The sequence below is a fragment of the Carica papaya genome, chromosome 6 (genome assembly GCF_054855325.1).
Source record: "Carica papaya isolate Zhongbai chromosome 6, ASM5485532v1, whole genome shotgun sequence".
NCBI classification, from domain to species: domain Eukaryota; kingdom Viridiplantae; phylum Streptophyta; class Magnoliopsida; order Brassicales; family Caricaceae; genus Carica; species Carica papaya.
This window is the reverse complement of record NC_142314.1, coordinates 33,934,063-33,959,331: the sequence shown is the minus strand read 5'-3', so window position 1 is coordinate 33,959,331 and position 25,269 is coordinate 33,934,063. Positions and strand designations below refer to the sequence as shown.

The 25,269-nt window shown below is 35.1% G+C and overlaps 4 protein-coding genes across 8 annotated transcripts; 1 reads left to right on the top strand and 3 right to left on the bottom strand.

Annotated features, from left to right (window-relative positions):
* Positions 1–3,997: 3,997 nt before the first annotated feature.
* On the top strand, positions 3,998–7,422 carry LOC110814853 (ARM repeat superfamily protein). 3 transcript variants are annotated; one of them, XM_022042435.2, is made up of 4 exons: positions 3,998–4,271; positions 4,386–4,486; positions 4,846–6,178; positions 6,747–7,422. In XM_022042435.2, exons 3-4 carry the CDS (start codon positions 4,847–4,849, stop codon positions 7,224–7,226), a joined length of 1,812 nt encoding a protein of 603 aa, XP_021898127.1. In that variant the 5' UTR covers positions 3,998–4,271; positions 4,386–4,486; position 4,846; the 3' UTR covers positions 7,227–7,422. The 3 variants fall into 3 exon arrangements, with proteins under 3 accessions (XP_021898127.1, XP_088079598.1, XP_021898126.1); XM_088223472.1 differs by lacking the exon at positions 4,386–4,486 and having other exon boundaries at positions 4,733–6,178; XM_022042434.2 differs by lacking the exon at positions 4,386–4,486 and having other exon boundaries at positions 3,999–4,271.
* Positions 7,423–8,965: 1,543 nt separating this feature from the next.
* On the bottom strand, positions 8,966–10,707 carry NDF5 (NDH-dependent cyclic electron flow 5). The gene is made up of 3 exons (XM_022042510.2): positions 10,140–10,707; positions 9,452–9,922; positions 8,966–9,233 (listed from the first exon to the last, which is right to left on the bottom strand). Exons 1-3 carry the CDS (start codon positions 10,638–10,640, stop codon positions 9,039–9,041), a joined length of 1,167 nt encoding a protein of 388 aa, XP_021898202.1. The 5' UTR covers positions 10,641–10,707; the 3' UTR covers positions 8,966–9,038.
* Positions 10,708–11,199: 492 nt separating this feature from the next.
* Positions 11,200–13,509, bottom strand: PNSB2 (NDH-dependent cyclic electron flow 1). Of its 3 annotated transcripts, none has more exons than XM_022042430.2 (4): positions 12,949–13,509; positions 12,116–12,550; positions 11,672–11,777; positions 11,317–11,577 (listed from the first exon to the last, which is right to left on the bottom strand). In XM_022042430.2, exons 1-4 carry the CDS (start codon positions 13,438–13,440, stop codon positions 11,537–11,539), a joined length of 1,074 nt encoding a protein of 357 aa, XP_021898122.2. In that variant the 5' UTR covers positions 13,441–13,509; the 3' UTR covers positions 11,317–11,536. The 3 variants fall into 3 exon arrangements, 2 of the variants coding, with proteins under 2 accessions (XP_021898121.2, XP_021898122.2); XR_015821303.1 differs by having other exon boundaries at positions 11,439–11,577; positions 11,672–11,805; positions 12,949–13,504; XM_022042429.2 differs by lacking the exon at positions 11,672–11,777 and having other exon boundaries at positions 11,200–11,577; positions 12,949–13,489.
* Positions 13,510–14,312: 803 nt separating this feature from the next.
* LOC110814893 (TCP-1/cpn60 chaperonin family protein) lies at positions 14,313–24,065 on the bottom strand. Its single transcript, XM_088221855.1, has 13 exons — positions 23,740–24,065; positions 22,895–23,157; positions 22,646–22,792; positions 22,377–22,538; positions 21,501–21,578; positions 19,703–19,836; positions 19,431–19,503; positions 19,274–19,351; positions 19,036–19,158; positions 18,844–18,938; positions 15,623–15,832; positions 15,013–15,070; positions 14,313–14,706 (listed from the first exon to the last, which is right to left on the bottom strand). The coding sequence occupies exons 1-13, from the start codon at positions 23,885–23,887 to the stop codon at positions 14,641–14,643; spliced, it is 1,635 nt and encodes a 544-aa protein (XP_088077981.1). The 5' UTR covers positions 23,888–24,065; the 3' UTR covers positions 14,313–14,640.
* Between the last annotated feature and the right edge of the window lie 1,204 nt (positions 24,066–25,269).

Here is a 25,269-nt window from a genome sequence, read left to right as displayed (position 1 = left end):
AAGCCGAATCACCAAAACACGAACCTCGCCGGAGAGCCGTCGTACCCGAGAGCGCCGCCGCCGGTAAGCTCCGCTTTTCCGTGATTTTTGGCCCCCCCGGGGGCCCTAGGGTTGTTTTCTGACAAGGACCAATGCGAGTGTGGCCGAAAACAGCCAACCTGAGGCGACTCGCCGCCGCCAGCGGCGGCGCCGTCGCCGGAGCACGGCAGCGCCGCCGTGCCGGAGTTGCGATTTGGTCCGAAAGGGGCCCTGGGCCTAATTTGGATTTTTTTGGAACACGTGCAGGTACTGTTAGTGTGTTTCAGTTCCCCGGGAAAAATTCAGGGAAAATTAGGGACGGCCTGCAGGCGCACTGTGAATCGTATTCGGATCCCGAAAACAAGTAAGGACCCCTCACCCTATTTCCTATCACGGTATTAAAGTTCAAAATGATAAAACGGTATTTCTTGAATTAACGCATGTGTGAAATTGCTTAAGGTTGCTAATGGAGCCCGAGTCTAGTGTGATTGATGATTTACTGTTATTTGGCCTGTTTTACACTGTTTTACAGCTTTAAATGCATTATGGGGTTTGATGTGTTCATTTTATAGTTTCGAATGCATATATTACTGTTTTATTAATTATGGGTTGAATGACTGAAGAACTGATACTGTATGTTGTCTGTTCGGCATGAATTACGATTTGCTTGTTTAAATGTGAATTGATGATGCTTATTGAGGAAAAAGGGAAATGAAACATTGTATAGACTGATAATTGTATGATGGGGTCAGCCTGACTAGATATCCTGGGAGATGGTGGACGGACCGGGTCCGTAGGGAACCCTACCGGGATTGTGGTCTCACATGCCGGACGGGGTATGGGGATCTTATGGTTTTGGCGCCCATACCGGACGGGGTATGGGGACGGCCCTGGAAACTGATTATGAATGTTAAAGGTTAACGGGTAGCGGGACCCCTAGGGACCCCCATGGATACTAGTAGGCTGGTAAATGAGAAAAGGATATGTTGTATAATGATCGAATTACAAAAGGCGTGATAAGTGCTATGTTGTACAGCTTATATTATTCCATGATTGTGATAATGTTATTATTTTTTTTATATTGTTTTCATAAATTCCACCGAGGTAAGTGGATGGTAAAGGTTTTCATGTTAATAAACGAGTTTATTGTAAATTATGCTCCATTGGTCTTTTTGTGTTTTTCTACCCACCTTTACCTCCGTGACGGTGAGATATCGTGATGTTCTTACTGGGCTAGTGTAGCTCACTCCTTATTTAACCATTTCAGATCAGGAAGACATGGTTCCCGAGCCCGTTCCGCAGGAGGACGACGAAGGGGATACCTAGAGACTCTGTAGTCATACTCATAGTTTTATTTTCGAGTTTCTCTCTTAGTTAGTTTAATCTTTTATATTTTAAGTACGTTTCTGGTTTTTCGTGTAAGGGATGTTAACTGAAATTTTGATCTCGCTTCCGCATTTGATATATTTAAATACTCATTTCATTTTAATATTTCCGGGGCCGTTACAAAAATTGTATTGTCCAACCCGTAGACTTCTGCCACAAAGTCAATAAATTGTGCTTGCCATCTTGGTACCACAAAGTTTTCACTAGTTCATCATCTTTTTCATACAGAAAGGTAGAAAAGTTGCATGACTAATTGAGCAATAAGGTTTGCCTCATTAATCTGGTCTCACATTAAGTCATATATCCTTCTACAATAAAGAAGAAGAATCATCTCCACTTTATATTAAATATCACAGAATCTTGGGTTTATTCCAAAATACATGTCATAGCACATCATTTAGCTTCCTTTTAAATTGCATATCTTGTGGTCAAAATTACTTTTTGAAAACTATTGAAATTTGTTTTAGAAGTGAAGACTGTTAGACAAATAGAGAAAGTTTAATTTCTGTTTATTCGAGTGCCAGGAAGCTGAATTTATGATCACTTGACAAAAAACAAGGTACTTGGAGACACCTCGAGGATAAAATCTGAAGTGACTTGGGTTCATATAAGCTCTACATAAATTTTGTTATTTTCACGGATAGATTTTGTTTGACGATGAAGTTTTAGTTGGTGAAAATAGTGTAAATTAAAGTAATTTGATGGTATCGGAGTAGTGATATCCTTATGACAGCAATAGTAGGTAGTTTAAAACAATGCAAGTCATATGGCCAAGATGTGTAGTATTACTTTGATTTGTTTTCACTGCTTGTCCCTTTATACTGGATTATCTTGGCTTCTGAGATGCTTTCTCCTGGAAAAACATTGAAAAAATATTATGAATGGTATGGTGAACTATTAGTTAATAAAATCCGAAGTCTGATTAAATCTTTATTTTGGTACTCTATTTTTTGGTGCAATTCATTAGTACATTAGCACTTAATTCAGTCAGAAGATTATATCCGCTATGTTCATAACAAGTTTAACATTTATATGAATTACTTATTTTAAAAAAGTAATAAGAGTATATTTAAAATAACAAAAATTCAATTTTTATGAAATTACATATGCAATTACAAAATATTTTTAATATTATTATTTTTGATAGAATTTGAAATATATTGTTTCAATATCATCTAGAACTTGACACATACTCAAAAATTTTTTTTAATAAAATTTAAGTAGACTCTAATTATTTTCTAGTTACATTATAATTCATAATGTTTTGAATAATTAATAGAGAACTTATATTTTTATTCTAAAAATAGTAAATACAACCCATCAATTATAATTTTACAAATTACCCATAGAGATTTGGTAAAATCTTCTTATAAAAGAGAAACCTTAAATTATAGTTTAGGAAAAATCAAAATAAATTGGAGTGAATATCAAGCCTTTATATGGAAGGGTCTTAGTGCGATTATGCATCCCGTATAAATTTAATATGATATTAGAGATTAATTTTTTTTTTTGAAAAAAAATTATAATTTAAAATATTATAATTTTTAATATTATAGTTGAAATAAGTAAACTTAATATAAAAATTTTAATATTTTATGTTATGATTGTTTCAAACCATGAATTTTTTATTTTGAAATATATTTTGTGTGGAATTGGACGAGTGTGTTTTAAATTTATCAAAATTGAATTTGAAAAAATATAAAATGATTCGAAAATTGTACGCATAATAAATAAATAATATATAATTAATTTAATTTCTGAAAAATGACGGGTAAATTCTGAATTTTTAATTTCTAAAAAAATTATATTTTTAATTGGAAATGAGAGCGGGGGGGCCTCTTGACTTTTTGACTTTTTGAAGTATTTTGACTGTGCGCCCATTCGAATATAGCGCGGTACAAAACGGCGGGAAGTACAAATACATATACATATATTGGAAGACGAAATTACCATGTGTGAAATGACCAAAATACCCCTCCCCAGGTCCAAACATTTTGACCGACTGGCTGTTTTTATTACACAAACGAAACAAACAGATGAGATGATGATGATGAGGCACGCGATCCAATTTGCGTCCGGTCCACGTGTCCAGCCACCTCATCAATTCAGCTTTCCGTTATTTAAAAATGATAATAAATCTAATATATCATATAGTATTTAATAATTTATTTAACAAATTTGGTCCAACATAATATTTAATATGTATATATATAAACGTCATGTGGTATTTAAATAAAAAATACTTAAATAATTGCTTTGCAACACTTTTAAATTAAAAATAAAAAATTAAATTCCGAAAAATAAAATCAATTTTTTTAAAGATAAAAAAAAAAATTGAAAAACCCGATCCGGCTTTTTTTTTTTTTTTTTTAATGTAGAGGTGCGTGCCAAACACATCCGGACTGTCACCATTTGTCGTTATTAGTTCGTATCAGAAAGAAAAGGGTATTATCGTCAAATCAGTCTAGCGGGAAATGGGCCCCACCTAAATTAGGGATAGCGGTGGAAATAAATAGAAAGATTTGAATTTCAACGTATATTCTCAAAGCTTTGGTTTTTTTTTTTTTTTTTTTGTACATATCTTAAGAAATAAAAAAAATTTTAAAATTGACAATCCCCAAAACACGGAGATAATAAATGAAATAAAATCTGACAGAGAGAAAAATGCGAAAACCCTCATCAAACCCTCCCATTTAAGCCCACACCTGTTCTTTTTTCTTAATTTTACGTTCGAAAGTCTTGAAATTTAGAAGCTTTTGCTTTTCTTGGTTTACGTTGACAAAAGATAAGGGAGGAGTGAAGCAGCAGGAATATTGCCAGTAAATGAAAAGAGTGGAAGCAGATTCAACAGACTGCTCCGGAAAGAGGTAAGCTTTCTTTTTAAGTTTCGATTCTCTGTGGTTGTCCTGATGTTCATTGTTTGTCAACAGGGATTGTTGAATGTTCGTTTCTTGATTTTGGTTTCTTCTTTGTGATTTCAGTTAGAGAGCAGGGTTTTCCTGTTTTTCTGGGTTTTGAAATTCTCGGGCTTTCTGTGATTTAAGTCTATCCGGCGATACCCATATGCTAATCTGAGCTCTTGGTTTGTGATTTCACTTGATTTTAGCGTATTGCGGTGTTTTCTGTTTGCTTAAGTTCTGTTTGCCATTTTAGCTTAAACCCTTATATACCCATTTGGGACTCTTGATTATTGTTTTTGGATTTTACCTTCTCTGTTTTCCTCATGTAGTCTGATTCGTCATGTTTGGTTATGGGAAAATTATAGTGCAGAAAATTTCCACTTCTATTTTCAGGATTTCTGACTTTTGGTTTGTTGTTTCTTTTTCAGTTTCCTGATCCTTTCTGGGTCAATTCTCAGAGTACTTTTAGGTTTCTACTGTAGTAACTTGGTAAATTTCTTTACGGATTGTCTCAACAATCCTTTGTGTTATTTTGATTCAGGATGGTTACGGGTAGAAATCTTAGTCCAATATTACGGCGAGAGTTGGCAAATCTTGATAAAGATGCTGATAGCCGTAAATCAGCAATGAAGGCACTGAAATCATATGTGAAAGATTTGGATTCAAAGGCAATCCCTGTCTTTCTTGCACAAGTTTCTGAAACCAAAGAAACGGGATCCTTGTCTGGGGAATACACAATATCCCTTTATGAAGTTCTTGCTCGTGTCCATGGAGTCAACATTGTTCCTCAGATCGATAGTATTATGACTACTATTATAAAGACACTGGCCTCAAGTGCAGGGTCTTTCCCTCTTCAGCAGGCATGCTCAAAGGTGGTGCCGGCAATTGCTAGGTATGGGATTGACCCAACAATGCCAGAAGACAAGAAAAGGCACATAATTCACTCTCTTTGCAATCCTCTTTCATACTCTCTCTTAGGTTCCCAAGAGAGCCTTACTTCAGGGGCTGCACTTTGCTTAAGGGCACTTGTGGACTGTGATAACTGGCGATTTGCTTCTGATGAAATGGTAAATAAGGTTTGCCAGAATGTGGCTGTGGCTTTGGAGGTGAAAACCAATCAGACAAATTCACATTTGGGTCTTGTTATGTCTCTGGCCAAGCATAATGCTCTAATAGTTGAAGCGTATGCAAGACTGTTAATACAATCTGGATTGAGAATATTAAATGCTGGTGTTGCAGAAGGAAATTCTCAGAAAAGATTGTCTGCCATTCAAATGTTGAACTTTCTAATGAAGTGTTTGGATCCAAGGAGCATATTCTCTGAGGTGGAGGTGATAATTGAAGAGATGGAAAAGTGTCAATCTGATCAAATGGCATTTGTCAAAGGAGCTGCTTATGAAGCTTTGCAAACTGCAAAGCGAATAGCAGGGGAGAAGGAATCAAAATTTGAGAAATGTTCTGTTTCAGTTACTGGTTCCAACTTTGGTAGGAGAGACCACAGTAGGAGAAACTTATCTGTGGCTGGTGATTCCTCTCCTGCATCTGTGTCACCTGAATCACAAACCCTTGATTCCTTTATGGAATACGATTCTTTAGTTGAGTCACCCTTATCAATGACTCAGGCTTCCAACAATTTAGACTACGATTGTAGGAGTGTGAACCGGAAGCTTTGGAGCTTTGAAAATGGAGGGGTAGATGTGTCTCTGAAGGATGGTTTCTTCTCAGAGGTGGCTCAAGGAAGTTCCATTTCTGATTCACCTTTGGTGGACCATGTATATACTGATAATGGTGCAGGTTACTCACATGAGTTTGCTGGGTTTCTGCAAAGAAGTCCTAGAAATAGGCTGCTGAGAAGTGCTACTCCCAGTCCTCAGGTAAAATGCTTTCACTTATTTTTAGATTTGCTTTGCTGAGACATCCTTATCTGAAGTGTAATATCAGCAATAGAATTATATCATGATTGCTTGAATATGACTAGAAGCATGATTGATGAGTTTCTGCTGTTGGCTGGCGCTGTAGAAAATAAAATCTAATAAAAAGTTTTCTAAAAAAATAGCAATAGAACTACCCACATATGCCTAAATAGTAAACAACAAATTTGGTGCCTGGCCAATTTTAAGAAGGTCCATTCATTTAGTTTATTGGTAGTGAGTGTTGCTTATAGGATTGTGAAGCAGTGATGCTTAACTGCTGGATAATATAGCAGTTAAAATTACAATTCTACTAGTAGTCACTTGCAATAGGTTCAGCATAGCAGCTTGTTCAATTCACAGCTTTATGGTGTTGAACTTTTCTGACAGTATTAGTCTTATGCTAACTTCATTTCTGTTTCATTTTGCATCGGATGTATGCTGTTATGACATGAACATTTTGCTCTGTTTTAATTTCTGATGTTGATGCTAATTGCTAATATAAATTGTGTTTCTCAATCTTCTGCTTCAGAGATCACGTTCTAGGATTAATGTTGACAACGTTAACATCTTTACGACTCCAAGGAAGCTTATTCACTCTCTTCAGGATCCTACTGATATCGACTCAGACTTCTCAGGGAGACAACCTCGGAGATTCAGAAGTCCATGTTCAAGAAACTTTGATAGGAAACCAAAACTACACCAAGACTGTTTTCAGCATGATTCAGTTCATGACTTCGAAGGGAATGGGAATCCTTGTAATGCTGGTGAGCAATCTCGATGTGTATCTGAATCAGTGTCATCAACAGATGAGGTTCCTCTTGATGCTGATGCACAAATCCCCCACAAGGCTATTCCTCAAAATGTAACCGAAGTGCAGAAAATTTGCATGGGAAAGGCCTATGGAAAGGCTGTTTCAAGATTAGTTTTTGGCTTCTTCATTCTACTTGCTGTTCTTGCTTCACTTTTCTGGATTGATGGTCATGAGGAACATTATCTTGTTCCAACTTGATTAACCTGTCTATTGTGTTAGATTCTTTTCTTATTTTAGTAAACTAGTGTACGTTAGTGTAAGGAACCTTTCTCCAATAGATCAACAAGCGTTTATAATGTCAATCTTTCATGTTTTTGTAACAATGTTCAATACTAATGATTTGGCCATGAGTTGGCTGTTTGATTAATGTGCTAAATAGATGAATTTATGTTTATTTCTTTCTTGTGTTCCTCAAGCAATTTCTAGTGAAGACGAGACAATAAATTTAGATTTTAACTAAAAGTAGTAATATTAATCTTATTTTACTTGAAAATAGTGTGGTTTGTTATTGGCTGATGAGAAGTGTGGAAGAATAGATATAATGTTGGAAGATTGAATTTTGGATATCTCCATATGAAAATACTCTGCTGAAGCGTTGGACTATTAGAATTCTTTCTTCTATGCCAAATTCTTCTGTGATCTCTATTCCCAACTCTTAACTCCAAGCTCTTAATCAATTTGTATAACAAAAAAGCTAGTTTTTGTATTTAATATATGATTACTTATTGCATATATTATTCCTTTAATCTTCATTCCCTCGTCTGCATCCAAAAGCTTTGTTTATTTTGCATGTTGTTGTGGTAAGCCTAGGAATGGTGAAAATCAGTTCTAGAATAATCTAGATGAATTCATAGTTGATTCACTAAAGAAGTTGATTTGATTCTCATCTATTCCTTCCTTTTTCCCAACTCAAAATAATTTCTAAATTTTCTCTCTATTTTTCTCCTATCTACTTTCAGTATCACAGGGTCCTGACAGCTTGATATCGGAACCCTGCAATTTGGATAAACCATCGCTTCAACTGCTGCTATCGCGGAAAATAAAGGGAAAATAACAGTCATCGATCAACAGCATAGTCAGCAGCTAGATTAGTTGCGTAAGGCTTTTGTATCAGAAACTGAGATGTTATATTATGATACATACATTGCGAGCAGCCTCGAATCAACTCCATGAGATGCAACCAGAAGATCAATCACAACTGTAACAATGTTTTGATCATTTTACGAAAAATTATGCATATGTTGGAGATGAATATTCAGGTGCATTGAGTCTCCTAAGCTTTTAATTCTGCTAGGGGAATTTTGCCCACTCCTCGAACCCAAAAAGGCTGGTGGTAATAAATATAGCCTGAATTCTTCCTTTAAGCCTCCCGGGAATAATGCTCCATAGTTGGAGATCCCATTGTTTGATGGCAAAAATCCCAGGGTTTGGGAAAGGAGATGTCAGAAGTATTTTCATCATACGCTTCCTAGACAACCAGAAGGTTGAGCTTGCAACTTTGTTTTTGGCGATAGAGTCAACTTGGTACCAAGGCTGGCAAGTTCAACAGGTTGAATTTAAATGGAAAGACCTTGTGGAAGATCAACAATGGAAGTAGTGGAGAAATTTGATGAACAAAGAATCTATCCTCAGTTATCAAAAACAATTTGGGTAGTTAATTAGAACAATACATCTCAAGCTTCATCACTGAATGTTTAAAGCTGGAACCCTCAGTTTAGCCTTTGAATCAGCTTAACTGCAATGCAAGCCATTGATTCATACTGAAGGACCATAAGTTTCCCAGAAACTTGTTTATACATCCACCCAGAAACCTTCTCCATACACTCTTAAACACCTAACATGATTCTAGGGGTGAATTTCATTGAAGTAGTTCAACCCTGTATAATTTGGCCTTGTGCATAAGATATTAGTGTGCCATTTAAAAGTTTGGAAGGAAGTTAGAACTGAAAATGAGAACATCCATTATATAGATGACATCACAAACATAAGTGAAACATGTTCAAGCATGATTCAAAGATTTGGGTTGTGTAAATGTTGCACTCCTCTCCATACATCACCAGCTTTCAAGGTAATTGGTTTCAGCATGGCTGATTGGCCTATACATACAAACGCATACTTGCTGTAGTATTCATGGCTTGACCCAGGACTGAACATGTACACTTCATCCAACCCTTCTCTTCCCACTACAACTGAGCTTCTCCTACCCTGTTCCATTATAACAAAAATCGTATTGATGTTACTAACCCATATAGGCATCCCCATAAAGATGATTGGTGCAAGACAAGTAGATGAGATAGAAGTTTCCGAAAAAATTTTGAATCTTCAAAATTATTTGCATATGTATATAAAATGAGTATTGTGATTGTTTCAATTTTGAATCTTTCTAGTTTTTAATCAAGTCGAAGGATATAGAAGAAAGTTACCCTGTCAATTAGTGTGAAGCTCTGAGGTGCACTTGTATAAATCCTGCTCATTTTCTCATGCAACTGCTTATAGTTTTCGTTCTCTTCACATTCATTTCCTTCTTCACTTTTTCTTCTGGTGTTTTCTAGTTCATTAGCACTACTTTTTGCACTTGAGACCAAACCAGAAAAAGGTCCTTTATGAACAATTTCATCCCACAATTGGCCAAAACCAAGCTTTTCTTCTTCTTGAGGAACTATACCAAATTTTGACAGAAATGGTGGCCTGCTGATGAAATTAGACCCTTCTAATCCGACTGCATACGTGGCATCCGGTGTGCTTACTGTCAGATGGCTTAAGAAAGACCCTGACAATTGGAGTGCTGAAGAAATTTTGTTTGTGATCACAAGCTCTGTGCTTAGGATGTCTTCTTGGAGATTTATAATGTGTTTCATTTCAACCTTCTCTTTGTGAGTACTAATCAGCTCGACCTGCATTCGTCCAATTCAAAATTGACGTTTTAGTCCTCAAGTTCCAGTCAGCAGCGATGAAGAAAGGAAGACAGGAAGAGGGGTAATTAAGAAGTCAAAGAAAGACCAAAGTGAACTAATTTTATGGCTGATTAAAATAAGCCAATTCACAAGACTCCTTAGCTGACAAATGGCGAAAGAAACTTGCCAAAACCTACAATGATATTTGAGAAGTAACCTGAATAGATTCTTGTGAATTTCCTCTAATATCATGAAGAGCCCAAGTAGTTGGATACCATGAATTTTCACCATCACTTTCAAACTTGAAGGCTAAGGACACCCCGCCTTCTATCACAGCACCACCATCCTCTCCTTCAGAGACTGATGTGTGCAGCAGCTCGACTTTGCCTCCATGCCACATGGGAACTTTGTAAGAGGTGATCAAGCCACTCGGAAGCATTAAGCTGGCTGTGCTGCCGTTTTCTAGCACCAGCTTTGCGATGCAGCTGTCAACAATATCCTTAAAGGTGACTCCGTGGCCGCTGAATTCTCTCTCCAGGTAATCTACATTGATGGGTTGATATGGGATTGATGCCACTGATGGCAGGGGGAATTCTCTCTTGGTTTTTATGCATTGGAGGTGAAAAGGATGCTGAGGATGGAAAGAAGAAACGTTCTCAGTAGGCCTTTTAGAAGAGATATGAATAATTCTGGATGAGAAGAGAGCAGTATAAACCATTTTTATGCTTTCCTCAAACTACAATTCTTTTTTTGGTCTTATACGTATGGCATTAGCAGGTAGGTGACAAGTGACTTGGAAAAGGAAGAGGAGAGGAGGTCCCCTTATCCTTACTAGGCCTCTTTTTGGTTGGTTCTGGTTAATTAATGACTTAAAAGATATTTTTTTGAAAAACCCTTTTATCCTTGGAAATTTTGACAGGTTCTTTGTCTCTTTTGATTTCTTTTTTTTACAGCTTCAGTTTGCTTCTTTTGGTGCTATTCAAATACCAAAACTCAGAGCCAAGCAATCCAACGTTATCCTTTCAGATAGGAGAAAGAAGCATTTGGTGGCACTTTATTTTCACCCCTTTCTCAAATTTGTATTTATCTTTCTCAATGTGTAGAAATCAACAAAGAAGCTAAAATAAAATGTGTTTCTTCTGTGTTTTCTCATTACCATAACAGCTAAAATGCTGTAATTTCATCACTTTTGTGTTTTTCCATTTGGGGCCATTTTAATATATTTAGGCAGCCAGTTGAAAAAATGGTTCAAATGGAAAATGCATATCAACAAGAACTTGAACCGTTTAATACATTTTATAAGCATAAACCTCTTTGATTTCTACATTGATGATGACCCAAGAAAGCTTGGGATTACAGTATTGGTTTCAGAAAGGAAAAACTAATTCTACTCCCCTGCAAGCAGGAAAAAATGAAGAGAAAAGAAGAAATATTTTGGTATATGTAAGTGAAAGCTATAATTACAAGTTGTCATGCTCAATGACCTGTGCTCCTTTCCACTTCTCACTGGGTTTGATAACCACAGGAACCAACATTGAAGCAGGGCCTGTGCAGATAAAATAGTCCTTCCCATATTTTTCTGAGATTGAACCAGGGCTTGACAAGTATATATCTTCAAAACCCATCCGAATCATCCTGAAGAAAAGTTCTCGCCCCTGAAATTTGAAGGTAGCCAGTGACAAATATGAGTAAAGCTGCAGATTATGCTAACAATCTTCTGATACACAATATGCAGAGAATGATTACTACATTGAACTTTTAAGGTACATGGGTAAGAGCCAATGAAGCTGAATGATGTGATCTTATCAAAGAAGATGGAGCAGACAAGACGAATTTTCATCCTCAATCCTGTGTTCTGCAATTACCCTTGTGACAAACTGTAACTAAATGGTAATAAGGTTGGTTATGATATTTCTTCATAAAATATCCAAATGTTGCAGTAATGTTAAGGCCTTGGATGATAATATAAGACAAACTATGTGATCAAGCCACAATTTTCATTGTCGATTATTATAGCATCCACTCTGAACATAATTAGAAGGAAAGAAAAAGATACTAGGTACTTAAACCAAAACTATATTGCATCTCTGAATATAATTAGAAGGAAAGAAAAAGATACTAGGTACTTAAACCAAAACTATATTGCATCCTATTAATCTCGAACATTCTGGAAAAAGAAAATGTCGATGTTACCTGATCGAGGGTTTCGTATTTTGATGGTGGAGTGTTATAAATTGCCTTCAGTCTCTCTGATGGAGGAGCAGCATACACTCTGCTAAGTTTATTCTTCAAAATGGTCATTGGTACATCTTGGACAGTCCATGAACCTGGTTTCTCTTCAGGGTCAAAGGAAAACCATCCAGAAGACTCAGATTTCATTGCCTCAGCTGGGGATATTAGTTCAAAAGGCGAAGACAACGGAGGATGCGAACAATAAGAACATCCGCGTAGTCCTTGAATAGCCGATCCCCCTCTTTTCTTGAATTTCAAATGGCTAAGTATGGCACTTTTGAGTGTCACATCCTTCCGGCCATTGTTCTTCACTATTACTGCTGTTGCCATGCTAAGTGGATAGAGGGAAACCACATAGGTTATATCAAGAGTTCCAGTAGTGCAGCTCAATTCAACCTACAAACAAGCCAGACGAAAAGAAAAAACCATTTTCCTCTTCAGTTTTCAGCAATGCCAAAGAAGAACAATTCTTTCTATTCAGTATTTCATATGCTGGGAATGGACAATCTCTCTATGGCAATTCTATATATCACCATCATGATTTGGATTGAGTAGAAGAACTGGCTACTAAATCTTATCAAAAAAAGATAAGCTGCTTCCCAAGAAATGATTAGCCAGTAGAGCTTTTCTCAAATGGTAAACTGGGTAGATGTAAATCTTCACTTATTTTGCTTCATTATACTAACAACGCTACTACAGATCAATATATCTCCATTTATCCCAGATTTTCTGACATACCCATTTGCCAAAAAGCAGAATTCAAACCAGAGAATATGAAAACAATAGTGGAGTACCTGGAGAGCATCAATGGCGTCAGAATCAGTGTCCTTAACAGTCCAATCAGATGCAGAGAAGAGAGAGGTTTTTGAAGCTGATTCAGATGCATCATTGATAACCAAACCAATCCCACCCTTGGATTTGGTAGAGTCTTCCCCACCAGCAGGAACAGTGTAAAGCACCTCCTCAAAGCCATCGTCTTTCCAGTAGACTTTAGGCCTGTAGGAAGTGAGATGAGCATCCGGAATTCGAAGCCTTAACGAGCTGCCATTTCTAACAGTCAGCTCAACGAATGGAACCTTGTTAAACTCCAAGAACTTGATGCCCTTCTTGCCAAATTTTTCTTCAAGGCTCTCTGGAATTGATGACGTAGAGGTAGATAAAGCAGAAGAAGAAGCTTTGGTTAAGTTTGGTTTAGGAAGAGAGAAGGAAAGAAGAGCAGCCATTGGTGGAAAAAAGTGTTCTGCAGCTTCCACAGACACACCAGTGGAGTAGTGAGCAAAGCTCATCCCTTAAGAAATATTTTGTTTGAACTTGTATTTTGGCTTTATTCCTTTTATTACTTTTACTATTATTATTATTTTCGGCCATCAAAATACCAGAGAATCGTACTTGAAATTATTTAAAATTAAATTATGCAAAAAGGTATAGTTTTACTATCAGATCTGATCTTATTGTAATTCAATTTAAGTAAATACATTATATGTATTAAAATAAATTAAAAAAATCAAAAGAAAAAAATTAAAATATATCAGTTGTTTTTTGGGTACACAAATTTTGTAAATTTTTTCAGCTACTAAACATCTGCCATGAACAACTTAATTACCCTATTGCATGATTATAACAAACAAAAAGGTAATAGTTGAAATAAGAATACTGGGACATAATATATATATATATATATAACATGACTATAAATCTTAATTACAGCTGTTCTTCAAGAAACAATTTCTATTTATATGTTTTTATTGAATTTTTTTTTTTTAAAAAAAGATATGATTATATTTTATAATAATACTTTGTCTAAATATCTAACTACTTAAATAAAAATTTATTTATTTATTTAAAAATAATAATAACTCTAAGCACTCCTTTAAACACATTCTTTTCTTCAATCCAAAATCTAAAAAAAAATTCTCTCGACAAACAGTAAATCTCTCCCAGACCCAGGGCAAGCATTCAATAGACCTAGTAATAGAACCTTCTTGTCAAGTTTTACCAACTAATATGCAGTTTATGACAGACTGAAAATAATTTATCATCTACTGACATCAAGCTCTAGATGGGAGTACAACAACAGCTCTTTTCTGGTGAATCCTACAGATATATAACTATCCAACCAAAAGAAAAATAAGACTCCTAGCTTAACAATATCCGAAGCTGTAAACAAGGAGACAATCCACCCTTAAAAAAGAAAGCATACTTCCCTTTTAAAAAAAGGGAACTACTAAAAATTAGTACCAAAATCGACCAGGGCACTCACTTGCCAGGATTTCAATTTCAAGACTACGACACGATCATACCACTGATTTTCCACATAAACCTTGTCTTAGAGGTGGAATATACAAGCATCAAATGTTAACCCTTCTCTATCACTAAACAAAATTTTCTCTGACATGTTTTCGGTCTCAGAAAGGGAAACAAATAAATGCTTAACCAACTCAAAGGCAACCAACAAGGGTACAAGACAATTAAATGACAGAATGACACTAGTCCTCGTCCATCCCTGCAGGTTGTTCTCTCTTTGGGCCACCTGCTGGTTTTGCCATTATAATCTGCAACATGCAAGACGTGGTTAAATAGCTAAAGAGGACAAGGAGGAATTACAACTAAAAGAGAAACTTGATGGCTTCTATATTTGATTTTAGTTGATGAACTTTAATTCCTAGTTGATCTAAAGCAGAGATGAAAATCTATTAGTCTCAATAAAGGTCCTTCCATGGAAGAAATTCACTTCATCATCGCCCATCATAACCATGACGAGTACAGAAAATAGGCCAAGGCACAATATAGAGAATCACCACTATTTAGGTGAGTAAATGAAATAACAAAGAACACATCCAATTATCACAGTTTAGTACCTGGTCTACACGTAACACCGTGCAGGCAGCATCTGCAGCATATTTGAGAGAAAAGAACCTGCCAACAAATTCACCAGTACAATTTGTTTACTGAATACACATTCTTAAGAAAGGGCAGCTTAATTCTGGTTCTGAAATTTATTATTGTTAGACAAGTAACATAGATCTGCCTAACTCTTCCAGATAAACAAATTGCACTAGGTAAAAATAAATGAAATAGAACAGGAAAAACTCAGAAGCAGAAGAATCAAATTTCAGTTTCAGCAACATGAACTATCTGAAGCAATATTAATTAGAAGTCTTCCTAATTGATCTTGCCTCATAATTGTTTCCACTGAACAATATGACTGACGACTACACCCACATATCCAATCAGGACTTTTTCTTTTTTTTTTTGTGAGAGAAAATAGAATTACATTAACATCCTACCAAGGAGAGTGCCACCCAATTACAAAGTTATTCCTGTGCAACAACGCACTGCATGCACTTAAGCAATGCATTTACCAGGATAGATACACTCCAAGTATGAATCCTGGATTGCCAAAAACTAAGAAAGCAGAAATAAAATACTTATTCTTGTCAAGGACTTCTAATATCCATAGGAACTTACTTGGTGACATAGAGATCCCAGATATTCATTTCTGACATATCCTTACATGTGCCTTCCTCCAAATCAATGCCCACTTTTGCCTTTCCAGATGCATGTTCAGCATAAAGAGACGATATAATCTCCATTGCATTTAGCCCAGCATTCTCAGCTAGGGTTTTTGGCACCATCTCAAAACTTTCAGCAAATTTGGAAATAGCATACTGATCCAATCTGAATAGCAAATACAAAATAACATTATAAACATGTCCAGACTATGTCTAACCAAATTAAATGCAAACAGACAGGTCATGAACTAAAATCTGGAGGGAATATTTATGCAAATTTTATTAGCTAATAGAGATTGAATAAGTTACATTAGAAACATGTTTAAGCATACGGAATGCAATTAGCAGACACAATTCCAGCTAAAGGAGAGAAGATGAAGCCTTAGCTCATCATGTTATCTAGAAAATACTGACATACCTAAAACAGTTCTATCAAATTCCTAAGCCACAATTTGATATGTCCCATGAATACACTCATCCATCCTCCTGAGAACTAAATATATACATGGTCATCTCTTCCTGTTGTGTTTTCTCTATCCACTGTTCTGCTCTCTCTCATGAGTTTTCAAAATGGATAGAGAGAGGAATTGGTGTAGAATGGATTAGACTTAAAATTTATAAATAGATTGCCAACTGTTTCTAGCTAATGTACAATCTCTTGTCATAATGCGAGTAAGATTAGGTTTGTTCATTGTTTAAATTCTTTTGAGTTCTAAATTTTCTATCAGAATCCTATAATCATAATTAGATCAAAGTTTTATATTTAATTGTATAAATGCCTTTTATTACTTTATAAATCATTTTGAAAGTTTGCCTATATCTTGGTTGTGAGATGCAATCATGTCTTAAGCATGATGCTTAAGAACCCTCTTTTTTAGGAATGATGTCTACATTTATCACAAATTCCTAAATAAGTTAATCAACTCCAATTTGTCATTTATATGGTTTGGACAAGGATTAATTTTACCCAAAAATTTGGAAAAAAAAATCTAGGTACCACACGTAGAGTTCTTAAATATTACATCTAAGATTTGATTGAATCACACACTTAGGTATTGAGAAATTCTCAAAATATTTTACTGAATAACCGAACAATGATCTTAAAGAAGATTGAGAATACTTATATACTGCCAAGTAATCCTTTCCCAAATAGTATTAGACCAAGAATTACTAATACTAATGAAATCAGAAATGCTATTCCTAATAAAGATTGGAAAAGAAAACATAAATAAACTGGAAAACTTAGAAAAATAACTTCAATGATATAATTTTTAAATAGTCAATTCCTTCTATTCCTCTGTGTAATCAATTTACCAATTGGTATGAAAACCCAAAGTTCTTACACACGAAATCCCAAAAACCTCCATCAAAACAGATCCCAAACATCTGAGAGGGAAAAATTCTTTTTTCTGAAATAGAGAGGGAAAAAATTCTTATACGTAAAATCCCAAAAACCTCCATCAAAACAGATCCTAATTCATCTAGCCAAAAAAGAAAAACCCACAAAGCCTAAAGATAGTCAACCTCCTATCAGCCGCCAATAGCAAATCATCAACAATCAAACGACAGGGGCTCATGCACCAGGGCCACCAGCTTCAGACCAGATTAATTGACCCTTCCCCAATCTCAGGCCTCAAAAACCATCAGGAATCACAGCACTAGCCACCACAAATTCAGCAAGCTGCTGCACCACCAGATTACCATAGTAATGGCCAAATCACTGCACACAGCCTGCAAATCTGTAACCACCACCCCAAGCCAAGCCTATCACCAGAAACCTGATTTGCCATCCAGTGACTGGAAACCCACAAGTCAGCATGCATAGCTGCAAACAGGATTTGTCAATCTACTTTATTTTGACCCTTTACCACCCAGGTTTGACCAGACTGGTTCACCCTCTTCCAAAATGGCTTTCATTGGTTCAGACTAGTTCCCAAGTGCTTTTGTATTTTTGTTTTTTTGCAGCTGATTTTATAAGATTCTCACTCTACAATCCTCTTTTAAAGAAGGTCTTGAATATTGAAACATGATGACAATTGAGGAAGGGAATTAGCAATACCTTAGAGAAAGTAGACTTGATACTTCTTTCTTGACTGTAGTTAAACATAACTAAGCAGCTAAGGTGACAGAAGATTCGAAGCATCTCCAATTTTTCAAACCATAAGTTGTTTCGGACATCAAAATAAAAAGACTGTTATTCAGGAAGACTATTGCATGAATGAATCTTGTTTCAATCTTTACAGTTGAATGGCACAATCACAAAATAACCACATTGACAATCGTAGAAACAAGCATGGATGAGCATTCCCATAACTCAACAATGTCTTATTTCTATGCTGTGGTGCTTTCAGCAATGAAATCATGTGTCATGTGGTCCCAAGAATGGCCATGCATATTCATCTAGGTGAATCTTGGCACTATGAAGAAGTTGGAACCATCAACGTCAAATTTTGATCAATATGTCAGGATGGAGCAAGAAAAGAGTCCCCAGCAGATGCCAATGAAGACAAACTCTCACCTAAAGAGGTTAAACATAGGACGAAATCCACGGGTATCAATTGGGATGTCCAGCGCAAGAAGGAACTCACCAGTTTCTCAATTCATTGATTTTATGTTATCTTTAGGTTTCATACGCCTAGCGAGTTGTATGTTTCTGTTATTGGCTCCTGGTGAGCTTAACAAAACTTGAAGTTTGCCAAAATTATTTTTGGATGTTTCAAGGTTCTGTTTTTGGATACTTCTACCCTTCAAGACTTGAGGTGGGTTTTCTCTAAGCAGGGAGAATGATGTAGAATCTTAGACAGGATTTCTAGTTTTTTAAGATATTGCATCTCAGCTAATTTACAATTTATTGTAATAGTAAACTTTATTAAGTTTTTAGTAGCTTTGGGATTTTATTCTAACTAATTCACCGTCATAATTTCACTGTTGAGATAAGCCATGAGTGAACAAATGATTCTGAGACTTCTCCATACTGCTTGATGCAATCATATCTTTTGATGCTCAGGAACCACTTTGTTTAGATATCATGTCTAAGAAACTCGAAATGCAATTTCTAAGTTCATCCCAAATTCCTAAGAAGGCAAATTACCCTTAGTTCTAGATAAAAATGCTCTCCTTCCTATCATCGTGTTATGAAATTAATGGCAGAGAATGTCCATCAAGAAGCATATTTACCCTGTTTCTTTAAAAGAAAATTCCTTCAGTCTTCTAGCCAACTCTATTTCAGTAGCAGCACCACCAGGTACTATCCGACTGTCCCTGCACATGGCCTGAGTAAACAAACCATTCAGAAAATGCAATCATAGAGAGGAACCAAAGCAACATGCATTTGAATAACAGAAAAAACTGATATTTAACATCTATCACCTTATATGTATTCACTCCATCATCAACTGCTCTTTCAAGGTCATCTAATATGCTATCAGTACTTCCCCGCAAAACCACAGTAGAAATAGAGTTTCCACCTTCTTCATTTCTCACAATAGTAACCTACATGACATTATTTTCAAAGGAAATACTACATGGTTAAAAGCCAAAACATAAAATGAAAGATAAAAATAAACAAAATGGGAACCAATGATTAGCCCCAAATTCTTTAACATACCCTTGAACCACCAATTTCCTCAACTGATATTGAATCAACATACCCCAAGTCATCTGGGTTTGGTTGGCTAAGCTTCAACTGTCAGATGAATAATGAGTATTAGAAACCAAAAAAGCAAAAGAAACAAGCTTGCTCCTCCATGAACAGTGTAACTTACAATAGCAACCGCTCCTGTTGTACGGCAAAATCGTCGTAATTCAAACTTCGAGCTGATTTTAATGACCATTAGCCTAAAAAGTCCAAAAAGTAAAATTAGAAATGAAACTAAGTATCTGGCTCGGTAAACAACACTTGCACATCACAATATGATCCAAATTTCTTCAAATTAAATATTACGTGATTTTATGCAACAAGTAACCTATCTCATGTATAAGCATGCTTGAGATGATAACAAAACCTATAAAGGTAGAAAGACAAAGGATCACGTACTTATAACGCTCACAGAAGTGTAACGCCATTTCTCCAACTGCTGCCCCGCTAACGATAACTTTAGCACCTGAATCTGCGACTGCTTTGATGAGCTGCTCCACTTTAGCCTCTTCAGTTTTTGCATAGTTCTCTAGCTACAAGAAGATATCAAGGTAAATGGTGTTAGCATCGCATAGAAAAGAAGCCTTCCATTCAATCACTAAAATGAGATACTGAAGTCAAATCCCAATAAAACAAGAAATTTCAATTATAACAGTCATCCTTAAAATTCCAAGAAAACCAATTTCAATCCAGTAATTAAATAATTATAAGTTCCCAGATAACCAGAAGTTTACAGTATTTAAATGGTCAGAAATCTCCAGAATTTCAAGATTGTTCCAGTGAGATATCTTTCTCTTTTTTTTTTTTTTGAAAAATATTCCATTTGCTATGTGAACAATATATCAATTTACATGTAACTGCAAAGGCGGGGAAACCTCATCAGCCATGATAGAAAAATCAGCTTAAACCTAGCTAATAAAAAAAGAAAACTGGAGCCAATTTGTAATAAAAATTTAGCTACAGACTGCATTGAAGAATAATGAGAAGAAAGTAGAATCAAATTATCACCTAAGCGCACAAAAGAAATAGTAGAAGTTAAATCCTCAGAAAGCCGCTAAAATCTAAACTAAAAATCGAATTCCCACCCAAAATAAATCAACTATGCTTCAGAAACTTGGCCTTTGGGCCAAGTGGTATCTCTCCATCTCCACAAGTCGGAGCTTCGAGGTCTCAATGCCTGAGATCTTGAGTACATTAGAAATGGATTTTGATGAAACAAAGATCCATGTGTTATTGATCCTTCAAAAGAAGGTTCATTTTCTAAATGTATGCATATTTTCCCAAATTTTCAGTGAACAAAAAGGAGAAAGGATTCCTCATTGCAAACTCACATTAAGCTTAAGAGTTATGTTAGTACCCATGAGGAATGAAATTTGTATGAGACCATTGTCCATAGAAATCTAAAGGAAAAACAGAAAATTAACAATTACCAATACATACAGATTCTGATTGTTGTAATAGGTATTCAGCACCAGAACCTTAATGGCTACAGAGAATCATGGTCAGAATGGAATTAAACTTTGAACTATTTCTATCTACCAAAGGCATTCAAAACTATATCTATATATAGTGAGTTCCAGAACTCAATTGAGTAACCAAATATTGTATGTTAATGTTCCTCAAAAAATAAAATCATGTTACACAGATAAAGGTTAGTGGAACCTACTTTATTTATCAGAAGGCATGTTATGTTGAACTAACCTCATATGAAGAAAAAGAATATAGAACATCTAATAATTGGAAGTTTGAAATGTTCAAAGCATCAATAAAAAATCATGTTGAAAAGCTGCATGTAAGGAAAATGGTCTACAGAGCTTACTCTAATTGACTATAAATAATTCTTAGCTTGAACTTGATATCATTTAGCTTACTTGCTTTGAATAGGTCTAACTATTAGTAAGATTTCCATTCAGGCCAGAAAAAGGTTTTAAAATTGGGTTGTACCACAGAAATAAATCAAACTAACTTGACAACCCAGTTGACAGTAGATGGCAGAATTAATAAAAGTAATGAGATATTCCTAGAGATCAGGACAGGTGGAAAAAGTAGTTGTTCACAACTCAGACTGCAGAGTAACATCTAGAGAGCAGAGCGCGGTAGGGTTGGGTTTGACGCAATTCCAGAACTGCCCATTACTATCTCTAACTGAAAAATTACAAATATTTTATACTATCTAAGAAGAGCTACTAAAATATACCTGCTCAGCACTGTGAATTAAGACAGTGCCTTTTGTTTCAGTTGCAGAGGTATCAACACCACTGGCAAACACAGCAACCTGAGAAAAGGGCAATTAAAAAAAAATAAGTACATGCCTTTCACCTTCAATTCACATACTAGCATGAGAAGAGATAGGAAAATCGATAGTTAACATGAAAATGTGATGCAACAAACCAACTAGATTTGGTAAAACATATTAATGGTGCACCGGAATCAATGAACATAGGAAGGTAGGATCCAAACTATAAGCAACAAAGAGAGACAATCAGAATAGAGAGCTATGCTTAACCATTGATAAGTGCCTATATACAAATTGAATTTATCAATCTCAGCAGAAGTACAAAGAATCTAATCATAGAACCACAGGATTATCAAGATGACCAAACCATCACCACAAATCATATTTTGTAGGCAGCAATCTTCCACCACCAGTAAACATGCCTCCAATATAAATCGCAGGCAATTTCTTCTCCATGCATATTTTAATTATCATGTTCTCTAATTACCACATTCAAACAAAGTTTGTGCAATCTTTATGGAGACAAGATGTGACCAGACATTCATTACTCCACTAACACTCTAGTTTTTGTTACATAAAAAAAAGGTCACTGCATCCTAGAAGTTGGTCCCTTGATGGAAAACAACCATTCATGCAAATACCCAGTCTGAATATCAAGCTTAAAAATCAAAAGATATCCACATATTATTTCCAAAAAAAAAAGACATCCACGAATATACAGGTACAAGATGAAAGTTGAGAGAGTGAAGCAAAATTTATATTTTCTCTCAGAAGAAAACCAGTAAGTAAAGTTTTCATATACAACGGAATATAAGGAAGATTAAAATGCATCCCAACCTTTGCCTTTTCCATCCGCTTTATGCTCCCTTGAGCATCACCTTTCATAACCATCCCTCTAACTATTGTACAATCATGCAAGCCACCTCCCAAAAGCTTTGCAACACGAACGTTATCCACATTGAAGTTAGCTGGATTCTTTGGGCAAACTTGGATACATGCCTGCATATAAAAATAATTTAAACAGGAAAAAGAGTTGTCACTTTCAAGGAAAGAAGATACAGCAATTAAATAGTGCAGATTTAAAAAGACAGAGTCAACATAATTACATCCGCTATAAGAGAACATAAAATGTCTTCTTGGCCAAATTGCTTGCTTGCAACAGCAGATTTCATCCGATAAACAACTTCTTCCTTGTTACGCACATCCATATTTTCAGAACCTTGCTCAACGAGCTCATCCAAGATTTTAATGGTCTGCATGTGTCCCAAAAAAGGATTATGAGAATGACTTCAATGTAAATTTCCCAAACCAAGAGAAAAGTTCATCTAATCTATAATGGAAAAATATTAGGGGACCTCATTGATTGCTTTGGAATATCCAATAATGATCTCACTTGGATGCAGACCCATCCTGATAAGCTCCTCGGCATTTTGCAGAAGCTCCCCGGCAAATGAAATTGTCAAATTTGCTCCATCACCTATTTCTTCTTGTTGGGCCTTGCCAGCTAATACCAAAATCTTGGCTGCTGGATGCTGAACCTCAAGTTCATTCACAATGGTAGCAGCATCATTTGTGACAAAGAGCTTGTCCAAATGATTGATAACCATCTTATTCATACCTGCGCACATGATAGTTTGATAAATAGCTTAAAAGATTAATAACTTAAATTTTCTCCAAAAATTTCAATTTCAGTGACTACTTAGGGAAGCACAACCCTTCTCCAAAACAAGGGAATAAAAAATTAAAAAAAAAAGAAGAAGAAATCCTGCATTAGACCTCATTCCATTTCCTTTCCTCTTCTGAAAGGGAAAACTTATTTTCTAATTTGCAACTTCGAAACTTCCAGTTAAAACTATCTAGGAAATAGCGCGTTCCAAGCTCCATTAATAGTAAGTTACAATAGGACCTGCCAGTCCATCGTCTTTGCGAAGAGTAATATGATCATTGAACCAGCTTGTGAACCATAGTACTTAGAAAAACAAAACGATGAAGTTCACATAATTCCCCAAAATTATTTCATCCAACAGCGACTTGGACTAGGCACTAAACAAAAACACCAAAGCACCAAAAAAACAAAATATCCGGTGATCCAGATTTCCACCTTCCTCCCTTAAGCAGTAAAAAGTGAACAAAACACAATAGAACCTGTGAAATAACCAAAATGCACAATGGCTAATAGATCGTGAAGAGAAATAACTACCATTGGGGCCAAGAGAAGTGCGGGTAATTCCGGCAAGGCTCTTGCACGCATCGATGTTCTTGAGCACTGCCTCTTCAAGACCAGAGAGGTGTCTGTACCCTTCTTTAAGCATCGATTGTATTCCATATGGTTGCATTGAGAACCCCATTTCCTACTTCTCTTTTTCCTTTTTACTTTTCGCTTGCTTCCTTCTCCTTCGTCAACGAAATAACCGAGAATCCCCAACCCTAACCTTCGAAATGAGCTACCAGCGCTTGCGAGTGAAGTGAAACCAGAGAACCAACAAGTCAGATTGTCTCTCTCTTATAACCAGGAATGCCCTAGAAGTTGCTCCCTTTTTAGTTTAAAATGGCTTTATTGTACTGGGTTGAAATGACGTCGTTTTAAGCGTCAGTTCACGAAAATGCAATTTATTTATGAATACTACGTAAAAACTCACTAAATTTTACTACATGTACCACTTCAAATTAAAACAGTTAACAAATTAATGTAAAATTTATATTTCGCCATTGAAGAAAAATATTTAAACTAGTTAACAAGTTTTTTTAATTTGATGTATTTATACGATGCATGTTGAAAATATAAATTTTATTATTCAATTAAAATTTTGGACATTATTTTTTATATATTTAAAAAAATATTTAAATTTTTAAATAATATTTAAATTATTTAATATTGTATACTCAAATAATTATAATTTGCTTACTAACTAAATTACTATAAGAAAATATTTATATATAGATATTAGAAAAACTTTTATAACCAAACTATATTTATTTTAGCATAGTTTTTAGTTCATGTATTTAGAATAACATTAGATGGACATAAAGATTCATTGAAAATAAATACTAAGATCCATTTTTTAGATTCTAAAGATGAATTTATATATAAAAAAATTATATACGTGGATTAAGATCTTAAAATTTTAAAGTTAACGATCATATTGATATATTTTGTCAATAAATATCGCCAACAGTTGATTGGTATATTATATTTATGTCAAGTATAAAAAGAAAATGATATTACAAGTTTAATTTGAAGTGTTTTAACAGTTCATTGTTAAATCAACATAAAACTTAATTTAATTTTAATTTGAACATAACACTATTAAATCTATCAAAACTAAAATTAAACTAAGTATCATATTGAATATTACATTCACATATAAAATTTTTAAAGAATACATATTTTCATAGTTTAACATATTAATTTATCATATTCTATTTTTTATATTTAATTTAGTGTCTAACTTTATTTCTCATCGAGTCGATATTTGTACTTTCATAAAATGTTCGCATTAATATATTTTCATTAGTTGTTTACTGAATGTAATATTATCTGATATCCATTATTACTAATCGTAATACGTAACAATTTTTAGTTGATCAAAATTGTTACGTATACTCAAACCTATTTAAAAAATAAAATATATGGTATTAACTAGTTTCAGACCAATACATTTCACTTAATATTTAACATAAATAAACTACAGTTAATATCATTCGACATCATGTGTTAAAAGGTGTTAGC